Consider the following 20,195-nt stretch of genomic DNA (forward strand, 5'->3'; position numbering starts at 1 on the left):
TATACAGTATTTCTGTTTTTGCACATTTTTAATCCATTCAATATATGTAATTGATTTACTTGTTTATGATTATTTTTTTCTCTGCTAGATTATGTATTGCATTGAACTGCTGTTGCTAAGTTAACAAATTTCACATCACATGCCAGTGAAAATAAACCTGATTCTGATTCCCTCTGCATCTGGATCCTCAACTTCCTCACCAAAGTCTACAGATTGGAAATAACATCTCTACCTTACTGATAAGCAACACTGGTGCACCTCAAGGATGTGTGCTTAGCCCACTGCTCCACTCTCTCTACACCCATGACTGGCTAGGCACAGCTCAAATACCACCTATAAATTTCCTGACCACACTATTGTTGGCAGAATTTCAGATAGTGACAAGAAAGCTTACAAGAGCTAGTTGAGTGGTGTTGCCGCAACAACCTTGCACCCAATGTCAGTAAGACCAAAGAATTGATTGTGGACTTCAGAAAGGTGTAAGATGGGGGAACACACACCAGTCCTCAGAGAGGGATCAGAACCGGAAAGAGTGAGCAATTTCAAGTTTTTGGGTGTCAAAATCTCCGAGCCCAACATACTAATGCAGTCGCAAAGAAGGCATGACAGCAGCTACATTTCTTCAGGACTTTGAAGAGAATTGCTATTTCACTAGACTCTCACAAATATCTGTACCATGGAGAGCATTTTAACTGGTTGCATCAATGTCTGGTATGGAAGGACCACTGCACAGGATCAGAAAAAGATGCAGAAAATTGTAAACTCAGCCAGTTCCATCATGGCACTTGCCTTTCCAGCATCCACAACACCTTTAAAAAGCAAAGCCTCAACAAGGTGGCATCCATCATTAAAGGCCCCATCATCTCTTCTCATGAAAGAGGTGGTGCAGGAGCCTGAAGGCACACACACATTTCAGGAACAGATTCTTCCCTTCCATCATCTTATTTCAGAATGAACAATGAACCATGAATACTACCTCACTATCATTTTCCTCTCTTTTTGCACTACTTAATTTTTATATACATTTCTTATTGAAATTGTTTTTTGTTAAATTTGCTGCCACAAAACAACAAATTTCGTGACATATGCCAGTGATACTAAACCTGACTCTGATGTTTGCGTATTTGTGGAGATAACTGACTAAAGGATGTTTGTAGAAACAGAACCTGTTTGTTATCCAGGGACAGCATGTAAATTCTCCATGTACTGATATCCCCAAGCAAATACAAAAATCCCGAACTTGCATGCAGTGTTTCTCCAGTAATTTCCCAAATGATAGAGAATCCAGACTTGCATTACACACTTACAGCAATTCCCCAGGACTTAACCTACAGAATCTGCCATCTGAACCTCAGCCAGGTCACAGTGACTCTATTTATTTGAATTGAGAAAAGCTTGAGAGAATACATTTCATTAATTTAAACGCTTGAATTGAGTTTTCTTAGAAGTTAATTGTTTGAAAGTATTCTTGATTCCAGTTTTGTTTAAAAAATAAGTTGAGTACTTTTTGAATGTTTCTGAATTTTAGCAACATTCAAAACATTTAACTTTCCGCAGATTTCGCAACCTGCTTACCCAGTTTCCTCGGCTTTTTCCACGGCGACTGCTCCTTACTATGTATTGCTATACCGAGCTTCCTTTTATAAGTCTAGCGTGAAAGCACAGGCTGACAACTATACATCCACAATAGTCAAACCGACAATCAGCACGGGAACTCGCCACTAGCAGCAAACTCCGTCATTTGTAATTGCCCATGTTGGCAAAATAAACACAACACCTTAGATCAAAATAGAAATATTAGCCTCCAGCATCTTACCGTCAGGCCATAAACTTAAGCTTTTTAAGTTGACAATGTAATCCAAGGCATTGCATTTTAAAGTTATGTGTTTCAACAATGCTTTTCTATTGTACATGGCTAACAGTAATGACTTTAGGCATCTATGTTCTGATAGCTGCATGTATATACACCAAGCCCTTGTGTTGTTTTATTGCATTATATTTGATGGTCTACTTATATTCATTAGGTAAAAGCTTTACTCAGACATAAAATTACATTTTCAATAATACTCTGGTTTTTAATTCACATTTATTGATTTTTCAAGAGTATAATCAGTAGGGCTTCTCTTGATATTCTTCTAAAATCTCTTTTCTTTCCTTGGCAGTTGGCATTTCAGGTTTAACACCACTCCTCCTTCTTTGCACTGTTACATCATTCTTCATAAAAGGGACAAAAAGTTCCATGTAAATAATAATTTCCAAAAACTTTATTAAACATACCACAAACTAAGAGAAATATGCAACATATATGCTTTGGAAAATAGTAGTAAAAGTTACAAAAGTCATAATTCCTGGATTGGACAGAATGAAAATATTTTTCAAGTCCTGCATCATCTCCGGCAGAAAATCCTGAAAAAGGAAATGTTACAAGAAAGCACTTGAAGAACCTCCAAGCGGTGGAATAGTTAACTTGATTATAAAATCAAGGCTGTTGCAATATTATCCCAAGGAAAGCTAAATTTGGAACTGACGTTGACTGATGTTGTTCATGGTCTCCTGTTTGGGAGTTAAATCTTCACTTAAACTTACCCAGAATTTCCTACACATCTTATATCTCAGAAAGTAATAGTTGCACATGTTTTTGTTGTAGTTATTTGCTTCTAGGCACTTCTTGGAGGCATCACCTTCCTTTAAATAAAAGTAGAAGAGCTGTCACATCTGTTAACAAATTTAGTACAATAAAATAATTGCTAGCATTTGGTAACTCTCCTACCTCAATACATGGATTTATGTCTTCATCTCTTAACTTTCGCACATTTCCAGGCATTCTGAACTAGATCTTAAAAGTATCTTGCATCAATAGAAGGTGTAGTGTAAATGACCAATCTTCCAGTAGTGAGGAAATTTCTTAGTGCTTCTCAAGTGGAAAATTGGTTTAGGAATCATTCTGCAAACTTTATGAAAAATATTTCTTCCCCAGCCTCCCCAGTTTCATTCATCTTTACAATTTATTTCTCCTCTCTCAACACATTTCCATTCTCAATCTGTTTTACTTTCTGTCCACTTTCAATTCTGGTGTCTTTATCTTATGGATCCTTTTCCTTTATCACCTCTCTCCACAGATTTACGTTATACCTCGCAAATTCACTGAGCCCACATTTCCTTTCTTTCTCATCCCATCTTCCTCCAACCTTCCTTTTCCTACCAGCACTAGGAAAGAAGATTGAGACAGTATTCATATCTTACAGGAAGATACAAGACAGAATTTATAAACACAAGAGATTCTGCAGATACTGTAAGTGCGGAGCAATGGACACAAAATGCTGAAGGAACAGCAAGTCAGGCAGCATCTATGGAGGGGAATAAACAGTCCACATTTCATTATGAAGAGTCTCGACACAAATGATCCCTCCATAGATGCTGCCTGACCTGCTGAGTTCCTCCAGCATTTTATGTGAACTGCATGAGACAGAATTGATTGATTGGGTGTAGCATACAAATTTCTTCTCTAGTGATTCCATCTTGCTCCTTCCTTTTCCAACAGTAGTTTTCTTTTCTTCTTTCTACCCAGTTTCTATATACACTTTATCTCCTTCTATATCCTCCTCTTTTAACTCTCATCTCCACTGTAGTCTCTCTTACTGACCTTTTTTGGTAACTCTTCTTACTGGAGTTAGATCTTCATTTAATCTTACATTCACCTCAAATTACCTTCATCCCTACTGTCCCCTTATGTTGCCTGCCCTCCTAAGTCATCCCTTATCTTCCCCCTTCATTGGCAAACTATGCACGTTGTTTCAGCACAAACAAGAAAAAAATCTGTAGATGCTGGAAATCAAAGTAACACACACAAAATGCTGTGGGAACTCGGGTATGGAAAAGAGTAAACAGTCGATGTTTCAGGCCGAGACCCTCCCCAGTCCTGATGAAGGGTCTCGGCCCAAAACGTCAGCTACTGTATTTACTCTTTCCCATCGATGCTGCCTGGTCTGCTGAGATCCTGCAGCATGTTATGTGCATTAGGCAGTTCATTCTCGCACTGCTCCCTTACTCCCTCTCAGCTATGGCTTTTCATCTCAGCTCTCTCTTCCTTCACCATCTTTCTACCATCTGCCTCTCCTCTATATCACCTCTGTTGTTCTCCAATTGACCCCCGCCTCCTCTCCGTCCTTTTTATTCCCCAACTGCCTTCTCTCTTCTCTGCTTTCTATTGCTTTCTCTTTCGTTTTGTTGCTCTTATCTTGCCATAATTTCCCATCCCCCCCCGTACCCTCTTGGTCCTTTATTATTCCCTCTCTCCCATCCCTCGCCCGTAATCTCAACATTCTGACCCGTCTCAAGTGCCTTCTTGGTCCTAATTGCTCCAATACCTCCATTCATATTCCAGTACGACCGTATTCTTCTCCCATTGCAACACACCCCTCCCCCATTACACCTACTCTTCCCTTCCTCCGCTTCTCTCCGTCGATTCTCTATATGCTTTGGTCTTTTGTCCTGGATAACCTCTAATCCCCACTCTCACACTTAGTCCCTCAACATCCCTCTACCACTTGCCCACACTCCTCACCTCCAACATCAGTACACATCAACCAGCGACGTCACAGGCGGCCGCGCATTATAACATGTATAGAACCAAACCTGATGGCGGAAACCTTGGACTGACATTGATGGACAGAGATATTAGACCAATAACGCATGGAGTCCTTTGCAATATGTCAAGGGGAGCCCCGCCCCTAATCCCTAATAATCCAATAAAAAAGGGGTGAGGGGGCGGGATGTCCGCCATCAAGGTAGGTGGAAGCGCAGCGCGTATACAATGGCCGCTGGAAGGAGGCTAAAGCAAACAATTTTTAGGCCCGCGGTGAAACAAAAATATGAGAAAAAATTTTTTAAAAATTCGTAACATTGTTTAAAGCCGGAAAAAATACGGGAAAGTGATGTTGAGTGTCCCGCGGTAAGTTTCAGTTGAATTTTGCCAGGTGTTGTCCCCGTTTTGAAATAGTTTATCAGGGTTATTTAAATCATGTTGTGAGAGGGGAGAAAGTTTGTGCCCCCGTTTGTACCTCAGAGAGAGAGACGGAGGCAACGGCTGCAGAGACAGAGGAAACAACTTGTGCGACTAATCCCAGCTCATCGCCACTGCCGGGAGATAACCTCGCTGCCTGTAACACTTTATTCGCTCTCAGCCCGGCTTCGGCTGGGACTAGAGTTTAATTTATCTTAATTTTTGTTGTTCTACGTTCAGCGACAGCTCTGCGGAGGGAAAGAAAAACTTGAAGCTTCTGTCAAAGCTGCAACGCAACTTAAACGAATTGAAATTTTAATGAACTTTTCATTAAAAAGTTCACTTTTAAAAAATGCGCACTTTTCAAACTTCCATTTCTCTTCTCACCCCCCCCTCCCCCGCCCAGTTTTTGTTTCGTATATGACTTTTGGAATAAACGATAACAAATAAATTAGCGCTTCAATTAAAATGTTAACTACATGTTGTACTGCAAACATTTTTATAGCATCCATAAGTTTTAAAGTTTCTTAATTTAAATTTTCATTGCAGTATCGAGATGAAGTGAGCAGGATTTGCTGAAACATGCAACTAAGGTGTTGAGGGGGAGGGTAGGAAAAGGGTTGTAGTTGAATATTTTGAGTTTTTGCGATGTTAAGATGTTTTTAGGAAGAGGCGCTTTCTTAAAACAAAACATTTATTTTTAAATGACGTTTCGAATCTGGCAAGTTTCTGGGAATAATGGAAATGTAACTTTTCTCTTTAAACTTTGTGTAAATAAAACAAGATTTGTGTAATGTGATGTTTCCCAAAAACAAAATGCATACAGCTACCTTAACTCGAACGACTATTGGTTTATTTAGCAATGTATTTTTCGATTAAACTGATAATATGGATTTCAGTTTGGTACAAGTGTTTATAATTGGAGATTAATTTCGATTGCTGTTTCTATTTTTTGCATTTTAATTTGCGAAGTACACAAAATAATTCCACACAGGACGATTTAATGTTATGAAGAACGGTGGGTTGGGGGGGGGGGAGGTGGAAACGAAGCTAAACACAAATTAACATCTTTACGACTGCATACTGATGAACACTTTAAAGTCGGTCTGATTAATTGGTTCCTCTGCCCAGAAACGGACTGATGTTTGCTTCTGTTAAATTATTGCCTTTCCTTCTTTTTGGTTTGAATTGGCTGACGCAAATTGTGCGTTTTTCTGCACATGTAAAGCAGTACTGCATTTCTGACATGTTTCAGGCGGGGGGAGCGGGGGTGGGATTGCTTCTTGCAGAAGACAACGTGAGTTGATGAAAACTATTTTGAAATCGAAAAGACGGATACCTGGTTCATTCAATTTTTTTAAAAAATCTGCGAACTCGAGACCTACAGCACTTGTATTTGTTGTCTCGTTGTATTGTGATTAATATTCTAAATACTTGTGGACGTAGAGCACGTCAGCGCCATTGGAAAGCCTCTGCTCTTGCTGCTTCTGCAGCCATTGGTATAATGACCTGAAGGATGGGCTATACGGTGATAATTTCAAAAATAAATATTAATTGCATAAATAGTTGTCTCTGTAGTTTACTCGAATCATTCGATTGTTTGCCGAAGTGTTAAACGTACGATACATCGCATCATTTATGACGACTATTTGAAATAGTGCTTTTACATGATTGAATTTTATTGAAGCTGACCTAATCATTGCAGATTGTATGGAATTACAAATTAACTTCAATGTAAGTGTACAATTACTATTTTGATGGGAGAAAGGAGACTAGGGAAATAAAAATCCGAATCTATATTTGAAACGGTGTGTTCCTAGGAATGTATTAATCTACTTTAAAAGCTAAAGCTACAACGGTGTTGAAAAACACGCACACACGAATTATATTTCTAGAACAGGAGAATGCAGAAGTCTAGAACACTGGATTAGGTCAAGCTTGGACACTGTTCACAGTTGTGTCTCGTCTATGCTTTTAAGTATGGAGGAGGCACAGGAAGGAGTGCAAGAGGTTTCATCAAGTTGATCCCAAACTAAGGAAGAACAACTATCAAAGACCAAGCAGCTCCGAGTTAATTTAGGGTGACAGGTCTTTAAAATGACCGACTGATGTTACCAGTTGTACAAGAGATTGTAGTCATGAATTCAAGCATACGAGAATCTGGATTGTGTGACCACACAGAATTAGTCGTTCACGTCAGTGTGGTTAGAAGTTAATAAGCACATGGGGGGAGGAGGTGTGTGTGGTGGAGGAATAATATTTTGGCTTGTCTGGAAGACAAATACTGGAATTGAGTTTTTTTTTGGTCAAATGACTTCAGAAAAGTTGCATCAAACATTCTGCATTTAACTGATTCTATTTAATATAAATTATTCTGGTTTCAGATTGTGCTAGCTTTTGTTAAATGTTTGCATAACTGAGCCAGGTAACGGTTGGGTCAATATTCTAGGTTTAGTACATTTTATTCTGTAATAACTGATTCATAATGAAGCAGCAACCATCTGGTAAGTTTTTAATGAGAAAGGAACTGTAGCTTAAAATAATTATTTGATTTTTTTGTGTCTGTCAATTCATAATTAATTGCGAAGCTTCTCTCTCTCCTGGAAAACATATCTTTGAATTCAATACTTCAACAGCTAATTGTTCTATTTGACTTGGAGCATTTGGGTGTTAAGGTTTTGGTAAGTTCATAAGTTTCTGAATTGGAATCATTTTACATTTGAGTAGTGACTTTTAAACTCCTTTATAAAGCAGACTGTAGTTTAAATTCCATTGAATTATTAACTAGGTGTATTTTTATTTTAATAAAACGTAATTGTATCAGATCTGGAAGCACTTTGTAGTCTCAAAGTCATTTAAATCCTGAATGTATTTGGGAAAACTTTTTAATTGTCTAAGGTTTTTATTGGTGCTAATTTCATCTCTAATGTACAAAACCTGGGTTCATAATCTTGTCATTTTGTAACTGGTTCACATGGACTTCAAATTTTGCACTTGTTTGTTTTGATGTTCTGACATTGAAACAATCTTGGATATAATAGTTTGTAACCTTTACTCCAACATGGGAATTGTCAAAACATGTTTGTAAAAGTGAGAGCAAAGAAATTTACTAGCAATGATATTTAGGAATCACTTCAATCTCAGGAAGTCAATACAGTATTTTCTATTCATTTCACAGCGGGTAGTCATTCAGCTGTGATTATTATTAGAATGTGGAGTGTACACAATTTAATCTACAATTTAGATGTATGCATGTATAAATAGTGTTTATAAAATAATGCTTTGGTTTCTGAAAGCCAGTGAAGGTGTTCAATTGTCTAGAGATTAACTGCACTGTAAGAACACTGCGCTAAATTCATGCTGCAAATGCATCAAACCTGTTATGATTGGCTACTGTTTGAATGCATATATTTTATGGTACTAAACTTCAAAAACTCTACTTTGTGTACTGATTAGCAAGATTAATAAAGGTAAAAGAACCTGTGAAATCTATCAGAAAGATCGATTTATTGTCATTCTGTCGGAATAACTGTATTTAAAACTAGATTGTTTTAAATTCCATGTAAGCATTGTTCAGGTTGTTTCAATGTCAGATTTTTTTTCTGTCTTTTTTTCAACAAATTAGGGTGACACTTCTGAGTATGCCGTTTAAATTGAGCAAGAAAAGCCACAACAAAACATAACACTGCTAATCTGTAATTAGTGGCAATAGATTGGTGATGAGAATTTAATTGTTTGTTTAAAAGTTCTTTTTGGGTTTTGAAAGTGCAATTTTTGTTTTGGCAGTTCTTAAACTTTACAATCAGAAACTAATAAACATTAACATGCTTTCATAATAGTCAATTTTAATATTTGCAGAAGCTGATTTGCTTGCAATTTCTGGTGTTTTCTTTTTAAACTAGAGAAAATAAAGGATGAGGTTCCATTTTAAAAATTAAAAGGTGCAATTTGGAAAATATTATAAGACAATGCTTGCTTTGTTTAAAACAGCAGAATGTATTCTCATTCCAGACTATGCTGGAAATATTTGTTTGTATTCTGCCATGTTTTGACACCTGGAGTAACTTGTATAGAGTTGACCTTCTAAATGAAAATATTAAGAATGCATTTAATTTTGGAGTGTATTGCTACCTTTGCAGAATCACTTTTAAAATACTTTGCCAGAATTCAAATTGATTTATTCCAATAACTTTGTATATTTAAGATTTACATACAAATGTCATTTTTAAAGTAAATGTTATTTAATAAAATTCACTTATTGATCTGACAATGAAAAAGTGCTTTCAAATGTAGATCAATGGATCTGGTCATTAGGATTCTAAGAACATAATGTTTGCTATTTAATAATTTTTAGTTGTAATTAATTTCAAGGATGAGGTGAATTAAACATTTAACAATGTTAAGAACATGTTATTGAATAGAATGATACAAGTCTGCTGTACACCCTCAATCTAACAGCTCTTTGGATCTTATGAATATTTTGGTTACATTGCATTTTGCTGCTAGTATATAGTTGAGGGTGTTTTTCCAATGTATTTTCAAATCATTAATGTAACTGTAATCCATTTACATCAATTTTTCATGCAAATATTTGTGGTTTAAATGTACTGGCAACTTTAGGATGTTCTCTGGAGTAAAAGGAATAAAAGGAATAGAGTCCATTGTGCAATTTTTTCAAAATAATTAGGCCTTTACTTTGATTTTAGTTAGAGTAAGAATTTGTGTTAAAATTCCATCTGAAAGATTTGTTTGAATGGTAACATTTGTTAACTAGGTCATTGGTTCAAAAACCAGCAAAAGCATTAATAACTAATGATTAAATTTCCTTGTTTAATTTTGAGAGTTTTTTGATCCCCAAAATAGTGCTTTACTGTGCAAGGTTTAAGGAACTAGTTAAACTATAGTTGCACCTATAATCAGTTTGTATATTTGTACATTTTTATCAAAATTATTGAAAGTGATCCATTAATTGATCAAAATCATTGGCATCAAAGTGTAGTGTTCCTACATGGTAACTATTACTAATCCAGAATTTTGCTACAAATGTATCTTGTAATTTGCTAAGTTAATAGAACATAGATTGTAAAATTTCAGTGCATAATTTCAAATTTACCTATAAACAAAAAAATGAAGCTCATTGGAGCACTGTACTTATCAACTATGTTGGAATGCATTTAGCAACTACCACTGTATGATTCCTCAAAGCGTATTGAGAGCTGAGGTGGAGTACCTTTTGCTCTTTTTACTTCTTGATCGTTTAATCAAATTTGACATGTATGGTTCATTATTTTTAACAATTTTTGTGCCATAATTGTAAACCAATATTTTCAGAAATATATCTTGAAATATCAGATGGTATTTCAAGTGAAGGAATACATTTTGGATGGAACAAAAGTAACAATTTAACTAACTTTCAGCAAAGTGTGGCTAACTAATTAAGAATCCATTTCTTCTAACACTGCTTTCTTTAAAAGTGACAACTGAAATCATTAAGATATTATTTTCTGAGCACAAATGACCAATGTAGCATACGTTTTGTTTTTAATGTGCTGTGTTTTTGTTACAGCTCTAACATCCTTGTAGAACTGAGCAACTTAAGGTGCTAAAATCTGTATTTGCAATTAGGATTTGAAAGTATCCGCTTTGACAAATTATTTGCCTCTTAAATGAAGTTCAAGCTAAGTGGCATGGTAACATGTAAAATGGTTGTACAGAAATGAATGAGATTTGTTTATAATATTTTTCAGTGCTTTCCCAGTTTTTTTTTCCCCTTTTCAATAACTGCGTTTAAATCTGAAATAAGTTTGTAAAGTCAAGTCCTTTTAAAGCTTTTTTTTTATTTTTATGTGCCATGGCAATAAATTGCTAATGAGCCAGAAACTTGTTTCTGATGTTCAGATTTACTAAAACCAATAACATTTTGTAATGCCTTACCAAAGGCATTTCTTAATCTCAGTATGAAAAAATTACTAAAGTGTATTGGTCTAAACTTGAGCTATTGCTGTGATCTGTGAGTAGATGGTGAAAGATCCTAAGAATATGGATGTGTGTGGTAAAACTTCAGTGTGTATGAGATGACTTTGTGTAACCAGTTAGGATATAGACTTCAAGTGTGTGGGGTAAATTATGGCAGATGTTCTGATGCAGTATTATCAGTACAATTATAAAAGCTCTGCAAAAATTAAGACCAGGCTTTATTATGTGAACAAATGTTTTTTTTAAAAGCAGCAGAGAAATGCCTTAAATTATCTATCCTAGTTTGGGGCAGTGACTTAGTGTCCTTCGGTCTATTGCTGACCAATAAATACCACACATTTAATGTCTAAATAGATCACAGGAAAGTACAAAACAAATTAGTAAAATTTAACAACATGGGCTAAAGGGGTCAAATGTTGTATGTTTTAATATTGGTGGGATAAACTTAATTTTTTTTTAAAAACCTTGAGTTAGGCTAGATGACATTTGGGAATGCTATACTAAATTTGGTCTCTGTACTTGTGGATTCTGAGGGACTTCAGAAGAGCTCAGAATATTCCCAAAAGTTCAAATTTTTGAAAAGTGAATCTTGAACTATTTGGGTGGGATGGAAACAGAAGCTGAAGGTTTCTTCTCTAGAAGAGAAAGCTGAGTATGTGATCTAATGAAAGTTTTTGATAATCTAGGTGTGTTTTGCTTTTTGGAAGAACAAAATCAGGGGTTGTATTCATAAAATAGGCAATACTACCTGCTATACATACATTTCAGTTGGGGGGGGGAGGAGGAAGAAAGGAGACAGAACATCAGAGTAACTAATGAATCAATGAAGTCATGTGGGGGAAGATTTGTGTGAAACATAAACACTATCGACCACTAGAATGAGTTTCTATGATGTCATTTGTTATTTTCAAAGTTAATGCTACTTCTGAATACTTGACTGCTAAGCTATTCTGCACCATTCAAGTATTGACTTTGTCTTAAATTTATTTTTAAATTTTTAGTATGTGATTTACCTTTCAAAATTCACTTCAGGCAGATTACCTGTTTAATATATTTGGTTTGTTTTCTCTAGTCATAATTTAAAGTTAATGGTGTGTTTGCTATAAACATTTATCTTAGAAAAGTTCATTTTTGTGATATTAGCTTCAAAGAATCTAATTGACTTTAAAATAGTACTTTAAAATATTCATATGCTGATGATAATATTCATTCAACTTGTATTCCAGAATCCTCATGGAGCTGGTGTTCTGCAGGCTAATGACTTGCATAGAATTTTATGTTGAGAATATAAATTGCCCTCTTCAATGGACAGTACTCCTGCATTTCTGAATCCACATAGTAAATTCTGGATTTTGCAGAAATGTATACGTTACCTCATTTTCCATTCTTTGAGATAAAAACTAGGAGGCATGTTCTTATTCAAATTTAACATTAAATTGTTTCTTGCAAGTGTTTTTATATAGTTTTGCTGTCTGACTTGTAGAATTATGATTGGATACTAAAATTCATTTAGAATGCTATTTGAAGACAAGTTGTTTTATGCACATTTTCAATAAAACACATTACCCCAAATAACATGTTATTCTCGTTTTTTCCAGAAAATTCAATTCTTGTAACTTGCAGCCTGTCTTGTAGCAGGCAATGGTTCAGATGCTAACTCAAACTTACCAAATGCATAGTACCAAAATGTATGAGGACTAGAACAGTTTCTGTAGAGCAGTTTAGAACATTTTAGTGAATGTAAAATTAGCTGCCACTAACTTGTCCATGATGTAATCAATTCTAAATTAATTAATCTTTAGCTTGCTCTTTGAATTTTAAACGTTGTCTTTATATAGCTAGCGAAGTATTTAATATGGTATGTTAATCATCCCCTTTGCTAAATTCCCTTTACCTGTTTTAAACTGTCATGATTTTAATGAAGATTGCTGTATTTTCATTAATGATGTTTTTAGATACTTGACCTGTATTGCTTTCTTTACACTTACTTGGCTTTATTTCAAAATGTATTGAGTTTCTCTACGTTTGAGCCAGTTATCCATTTGTCTCACATCTATTGTAACATAATAGTTTAATTTATTGATGGCGTTACCTGACTGTCTTTTTTTAAAGAACATGGCACTTAATTTTCCCTATCCATAGTATTTACCAGATTTTGTCAATTGCATCTACTCCACAGAAAGCCTAAATGTAGAGAATCTATCCTATAGATTTCCTTCATGGGGTGACAGATTGTCTGAGCTATGATCCAACTATGAATCATTTAAGTACTTTAAATGATGCAGTATCAATTAGTGATAGTGGTTCCATTTTCATGTCTTTGCCACCCATTAAAGATGGCAGTTCCCTAAGAACAGGATTCGTGCAAAAATTCCTATCTCTTTTAGGGATCTGTCTCTGGTATCCAAAGGTCAATGCAATATTTGAATTATTAGACAAATACATGTTGAAATGCTGATACAGTTGTCCTGGAGACTATACATTTAGAGAGGAATGTCTACAGCTTGAATTCAGATTTCAGCAAGATCACCCCAATGTGATGGAGAACAACTAGAGCATGTAGAACGAGATAAAATTGTAACAGTAATGTCTGACTCTCCATACTTTGAAAATTCAACTTGTTCAGTTGGCTCTAAATCTACTTTTTTTTTATATATTTAAAAAAAAGAGAAACTGGCAACTTCCCTAACTCTCAAATTCTACACTATAATAATCTCACAGGCTTCAATATCAATATCAAGTTCACAATATTGAGTTATAAAACAGTCCGATTTGAAGTGGCAACTAATAGGCTTGTTAACAACATGGCAACAACATGGCTACAGCAGGTTTTCGATAAACATTTACCCATTTTAATTGAGAATATTCAGGGATGCCCTTGAGGTAAGCAACATCAATATAAACATATTTTGTCCAATTGAGTAAGTGTTGGGATGTGTACAGTGGCATTCCCACAGTTCTAATGTGGGTTGGGAAGAATGATTTGTATTTTCAAGGTGACTATTTTGGATATTGAAAGTGAGGATATAAACAGCATAAAATTCAGTATGATAATAAAGCAACAGCCTTTAGAAGACCAATTAGTGGAAATAACAATTTTAATCAGAATGATGGAAAGAGTTAATGGGCTGTTTTTTAAAGTGCTAAATATGTATGGTTGTCTACAAAAATGTTTTGAAAGGGATAGCAAGTGTCTGTTGGCCTGTACTCGAGTTTAGAAGAATGGTGGGGGAGGGGTGTGGTCTCTGAAACCTAGCAAATATTGAAAGGCCTAGATGGTGGCCATGGAGAGGATGTTTCCAATAGTGGGGCACATTCTTAGAATAGAAGGTCGTCCCTTTAGAACAGATGAAAAATTTCTTTAGCCAGAGGGTGGTGAATCTGTTGAATTCATTTTCACAGATGGCTGTGGAGGCAAAGTCATTTTGTATATTTAAAACAATGTTCTTGATTAGTAAGGGCATCAAAGGGTATGGGGAGAAGTCAGGAGACACAAGTTCAGGGAAAATCGGCTATGATCTTGGAGCTGATTGGTGGAGCTCACTGGATGGGTAAATGGCCTAATTCTGATCCTATGTCTTGTGTTCTACCTGCAGTGTTTCAAGTTGATGCAATGTTTTGCCACCTTGAAGTCAAAAATTGAAGGGTGATGCTCAGTAATGGTTTCCAATGTTGATAAGATCCAGGGGATATTAAGAGAATTTCTTTTTTCCCTGGATACTGGATCTTATCAGTACCAAGGAGGGACTCTATTAGGATGCTCCAAATTGAGGCATTTTGTGGTAGTGGGGTCTGTTAGTCAATGGGTCAAATGTGGACAAAATTTCAGGAAAGATTTGAAATATTTTGCATTATATAAAACACCAAGAAAGTGAAATTGATGCAATAATAACATCGGAAAGCGATTTGTATTTTGAAAATCATGAAACTTTTGCAAAGTTAGCAAACAAGTAGGACAATTTAACTAACATACATCAAAGTTGCTGGTGAACGCAGCAGGCCAAGCAGCATCTGTAGGAAGAGGTGCAGTCGACGTTTCAGGCCGAGACCCTTCGTCAGGGGTCTCGGCCTGAAACGTCAACTACACCTCTTCCTACAGATGCTGCTTGGCCTGCTGTGTTCACCAGCAACTTTGATGTGTGTTGCTTGAATTTCCAGCATCTGCAGAATTCCTGTTCTTTGAGGACAATTTAACTGGCTGTTAGACTTGTTGGGCCGACATAGCTATCCAGCCTTCTATGCTTGTATACTTAAAAAGCATTACTGCTACTAAGCTGTGTTTCTTCCAAAAAGCTGCCTGTCGTTCAATACAAATCAAGGTGCATCCATTCAGTTACCAATCTGGCTATTTTGTCTCCTCTAAAGCTCTTCCCTCTGTTTGACTTGTGCTTTAATTCAGCTGAAACCCTTACTGAGAACTGATTTTTATTAAAGCAATTGAAATTAGATCGCTGTTGGAATGCAACGTGCAAATCTATCCTTTACAATGTTTTTAGTTGCCAGCAAAACACAATTTATTATAAATTGCCTCTACAACCTTCAGAAAGTCCTTCCTAGATTGAATTTAACTTGCTTCATGCATCTGTTCCTATGAACCAAGTTGCTACTTCACTACTTTTTTAAATGAATTTCTTAATTGTAAAATGGGTCAATTGTTTTTAGGTAAATTTGACTTGCTGATTCTTGACACACAACAAGATGGAGAACTTCCTCCACAGGATTATTTTGACTGCTGGTCTTTTGGTTTCAGCTGTGCTGGTGTTCCTAAGGGGGAAATCTTGTGGGTGCAAACAAACCCAATCAGAATCTTCACAAAAGAGAAGGCAATTGCAATCATGTGACTTTGTGATATCACCATATGCGTTCAGTGGATTCTTGGATTGCCTATTTTCTGCTTTTCAGTGCCAAGTTTTTCTAATGTCTAGTTCTATACAAACTTGTAAACAGCCCTTATTAATTTACAGCAATAGGGTGGCTTATCAAGAGGCAGGTAATCATGATTAGTATGTGCTATCCTATCCAGCTCAAGTCATCATCTTCCCATAAGTGATCGTGAGCTTTTCTGCATCAACACTCTTGCAATACTACAAGAGCAGGGCATAGACAAGGAAATCTGCAGATGCTGGAAATTCAAGCAACACACAAGAAATGCTGGTGAACGCAGCAGGCCAGGCAGCACCTATAGGAAGGGGTACAGTCGACGTTCATGTCCTGACGAAGGATCTCAGCCCGAAACGTGGACTGTACCTCTTCGTATAGATGCTGCTTGGCCTGCTGCGTTCACCAGCATTTTTTGTGAGAGTAGGGCATAGATTGTGCCGAATGTCTTTGTTCCTAATCTGTGCCTCTTCAACTTTTTAAAAAGGTGATTTAACATTAGCTGAACTTCCAACAATTCTTTAACTGTACTGTAGTCCGAAATAAGAATTTCTTAATCAGTGTCTGTTATGGAGTTGATTATTAACTAGTGGTATGGTTGTTCAAAAATGCATTGCGGGGGCTTAACCAAATTTGTTTTGATGGTAACAACCACTTCAACAAATACTGCCCAAAGGAGAGATCAATAAATTTGAAAATGCCATAATTCCTTTTTTTTGGGGGCGGGGATAGAATTTGACTATTAAGAGATATCAATGCAGCTTGTGTATTAGAGGTGGATAGTATTCATTACCCCTGAAACTGAAAGACTCGACAGTCTGTCTGCCTAGGTGCCATATCTGATGTGGACGTTGGTGACCATGGTTTTCCATATAGATCTATCCTTTGTTCTTTGGATGACTTCCATTTCCTTGATGTGTAGCCACCTAGCTAGGCTTTTGATGTACATAAGCCGAGGTCTTCCTCTAGATTTGCTCCCCTCGATCTTTCCAGGGAGCATGAGTTTTTCTAGCTCATCTTTCTGCATGATGTGTCCTAGGAATCTGAGTTGTCTTTCTCTTATTGTTGGTATGAGTGATCGAACTGTTTGGGCTCTTCTGAGAACTTCTTCATTTGATGTGTGTGTGGTTCATGATATTTTTAACATTCTCCTATAGAGCCATAATTCAGCTGCTTCTAGTCTCTTTTCCATTGCTGGTGAAATGGTCCAGCATTCACTTCCATAAGTCAGGATAGAATAAATGTAGCACTGCAGTATTCTGTTTTTAGTGTACATGCTCATCTTTCTGTCTGTTAATATGGCCTTCATTTTTTGGAACGCTTCTTTCACCATTGCTATTCCGTATTTGATATCTGTGTTGCACCTGCCATTACTTGTTATTAGGCTGCCAAGATATCTGAATTTGTTGACTTGTTTGATGTTTGTATTTCCGATCCTGATCACACATTGTGGGATGTTTGTCTTTCTGGAGATGACCATGCTTTCTGTCTTCTTGGTGTTGATTGAGAGGCCTCTGCAATTACTTTCTGCTGCCTCTGTAGTGAGTAGTTCTTGAAGTTTTGTTTCTGAGTCAGCTATTAGTATGATGTCATCAGCATATCTAATGTTATTTATATTACGGCCTCCAATTGTGAATCCTTTGATGTCTTTGATACTTAAGATATTTCACTATACAGGTTGAATAAGTCTGGTGAAAAGACACAACCTTGCCTGACTCCTCTCATGATATTCACATACTCACTCACTTCTATTCTGATGGATGCTGTCTAGTCCCAGTATAAGTTTCTTAAGAAACGTACATCTTTCCCAACTATGTCAAGATTTTGAAGCATTTCCAGAATATCTTGCTGTCTGACTGTGTCAAAAGCTTTTGTATAGTCGATGAAACATAGGTAGATGTCTTCTTTGTACCTGGATGGCTCGTTCACTGATCATCCGTAGCATGAAAATTGCATTTCTGGTTCCAGTGTTGTCCACAAAGCCGCATTGTTCTTTACTGATTTCTGGTTTTAATACACTGTCTTGCTCTCATCATGATTACTCTGAGAATAATTTTTGCCACGTGACTCATCAGGCTTATTGTACGATGTAACTCACATTCACAACTCAACAGTAAATTTGTTTAATGAATACTGCCTGTCTTTAATACACAAGCTGCATTGATGTCTCTTAATTATTGGTGCAGTTTTAACAATGGCACAATTTTAAGTGAATGCTTAATGTTATAGGATGAAATATGACCTTTTATGAAGCAGGAAATTAATCTGATACAACTTGGATTGTTTCTATTTCTATTGTCTAGTTCTGTATTTCGAAATTTGCTATTTAAACCTTCAATTACTGATCCCATCTTTCTTTTATTGAGAAATAAGGGATTTGTTCTTTTGCAGATTTATTTAGTGATGGTCGATTGATGTCTTTTGAAGAGTTAATTAGTAAATATTCTCTCTCACACACATTTCTTGCAATATTTACAGGTTAGACAATTTTTACAAAAATGTTTCTACGTTTCCATATATGCAAGAATCTGATTTGTTGGACACTATTTTGAATATGAATCCCTTAGTGAGAGGCTCCATTGGTAGAATTTAAAATTTATTTTTACTTCAAAAAGATAACGTCTCACTAAAGATTAAACAAGATTGGGAGAGAGAACTTAATATGACTTTTGTTAATGAAGATTGGTCGTGAGTCCTGAAAATGGTTAATTCTTCTTCGATATGTGCCAATCATTGTTTAATTCAGTTTAAAATAATTCATCGCTATTATTTAACAGAGGAGAGGCTATCCAAAATATTCCTTAATATAGATAATTATTGTGATAGGTGCAAAAATGAAGTAGCTACTTTGTCACATATATTCTGATCATGTCCCTCATTGAAATCTTTTTGGAAATCTTTATTTTCTACAATTTCTAAAGCTTTGAAAATTAATTTACAACCTAATACATTGACTGTTCTATTTGGAATAGTTCCACATCATATTCAAGGTATTTCATTTTCAAACCAACATGTAATTGCATTCGTTACATTGTTGGCAAGAAGAGCTATTTTATTGAAGTGGAAAGATACCTCTGCTCCTACACTAACTCAAATGGTTTTTCCAAGTAATATTATGTCTTAGTTTGGGGGAAAAAATTAGAAGTAGAACTTTTGATCCCCGATTTGATTTTGAGAGAAGGTGGGGCTCTTTTGCTAAATATTATCATTTAATTTGAATCAATTTACATGGTTTCCTTCCAATTTTATGTAATATAAATGTGATTTGACGGTGGTTGTTTTCTTTTTCTTTTGTGTGTGTGTGTGTATATATATATATATATATATATATATATATATATTAATCTGATTGATTATATAATTAATTGTAAGATGTATTGCTCCGGGAGTTGTTTCCTAATGGATTTTTCTCTTTTTTTAATTTTTTTTTTAAGTTAGCTGGGTTTCTCTTTTTTCCTTTTATAATTTTTTTTTCATTAGCATATGTTTTTCTTCAGCTTTATTAAATATATATACTAATTTGTTGAATTTCTGTATTTTATAGCTGTAGAAAATTATGTATTAATAAAAAGATTTTTAAAATGAAAATGAAATGTTACGGTAGCATCACTAAAAATGCATTGTTCTGATTTGGTGTTCAAAAATTATTTAGTAAGAAATAAACTAAATGTTTTCAATCCATTTCTGCAGACCAGATGTACAAAGCTTTAGTTTAAAAATTGCAGGCTAATGTAAATTTGAATAGTGCTATAAATGATTTGTATTTAGTGTTTCAGTCTTCTAGTTTTGAGTTTATGTAGCAAGAAATTGGGCCAGGTTGAAGACTCTTCCAGTTTCAGAAAATTAGATATCAATTTTCAAAGTCATATCTGGTATCCAGCTGCTTTGTCGTCTTACAAGTTTACTAATTGTATTAAAGATATCACTGTCAATCAAAGGAAAACTGGATACATTTTGGAATACAAAATTAAAGATTTGAAGTATATTATAACAGATGAAATATCAGTTTAGGTAATCACATAATAGACACACTCATCAGCCATCAGTATGGGACTAAATCTACAGATGTGTACAGTTGAGCAATCATGTAAATAAGTAAGCAAAAACTAATTTCTGTTTTGAAGTTTAATGCTAAGATCATGTTAAACACCAGCTTACTAAATCACTTTTAGCAGGATTGATTTCATTGTCACTTCAATGCAAGTAGTTTTCCTCTTTCATTGAAGGCTGCAAAAATAATTGATTTTGATGTGCACAGAAATTCTGAAACTATCAGGTTTTCATGGCCTGGTTTACTGGTTATTTCTTCATTACACAAATTCTGGGTCATTCATAATCC

At 35.5% G+C, this 20,195-nt stretch overlaps 2 protein-coding genes across 2 annotated transcripts in view; one reads left to right on the forward strand and one right to left on the reverse strand.

Moving 5' to 3' along the window:
• Positions 1-2,069: 2,069 nt before the first annotated feature.
• chchd7 (coiled-coil-helix-coiled-coil-helix domain containing 7) lies at positions 2,070-4,656 on the reverse strand. Its single transcript, XM_072257026.1, has 4 exons — positions 4,565-4,656; positions 2,771-2,911; positions 2,587-2,685; positions 2,070-2,214 (listed from the first exon to the last, which is right to left on the reverse strand). Exons 2-4 carry the CDS (start codon positions 2,822-2,824, stop codon positions 2,110-2,112), a joined length of 258 nt encoding a protein of 85 aa, XP_072113127.1. The 5' UTR covers positions 2,825-2,911; positions 4,565-4,656; the 3' UTR covers positions 2,070-2,109.
• Positions 4,657-4,803: 147 nt separating this feature from the next.
• plag1 (pleiomorphic adenoma gene 1) overlaps positions 4,804-20,195 on the forward strand; it is a 52,552-nt gene continuing 37,160 nt past the window's right edge. Inside the window, exon 1 of the mRNA XM_072254760.1 lies at positions 4,804-4,951. The gene's annotated coding sequence lies outside the window, so the exon portion shown is untranslated. The remainder of the gene's footprint in view (positions 4,952-20,195) is intronic.

Source organism: Mobula birostris, chromosome 1, assembly GCF_030028105.1.
Source record: "Mobula birostris isolate sMobBir1 chromosome 1, sMobBir1.hap1, whole genome shotgun sequence".
In the NCBI taxonomy this organism is placed as follows: domain Eukaryota; kingdom Metazoa; phylum Chordata; class Chondrichthyes; order Myliobatiformes; family Myliobatidae; genus Mobula; species Mobula birostris.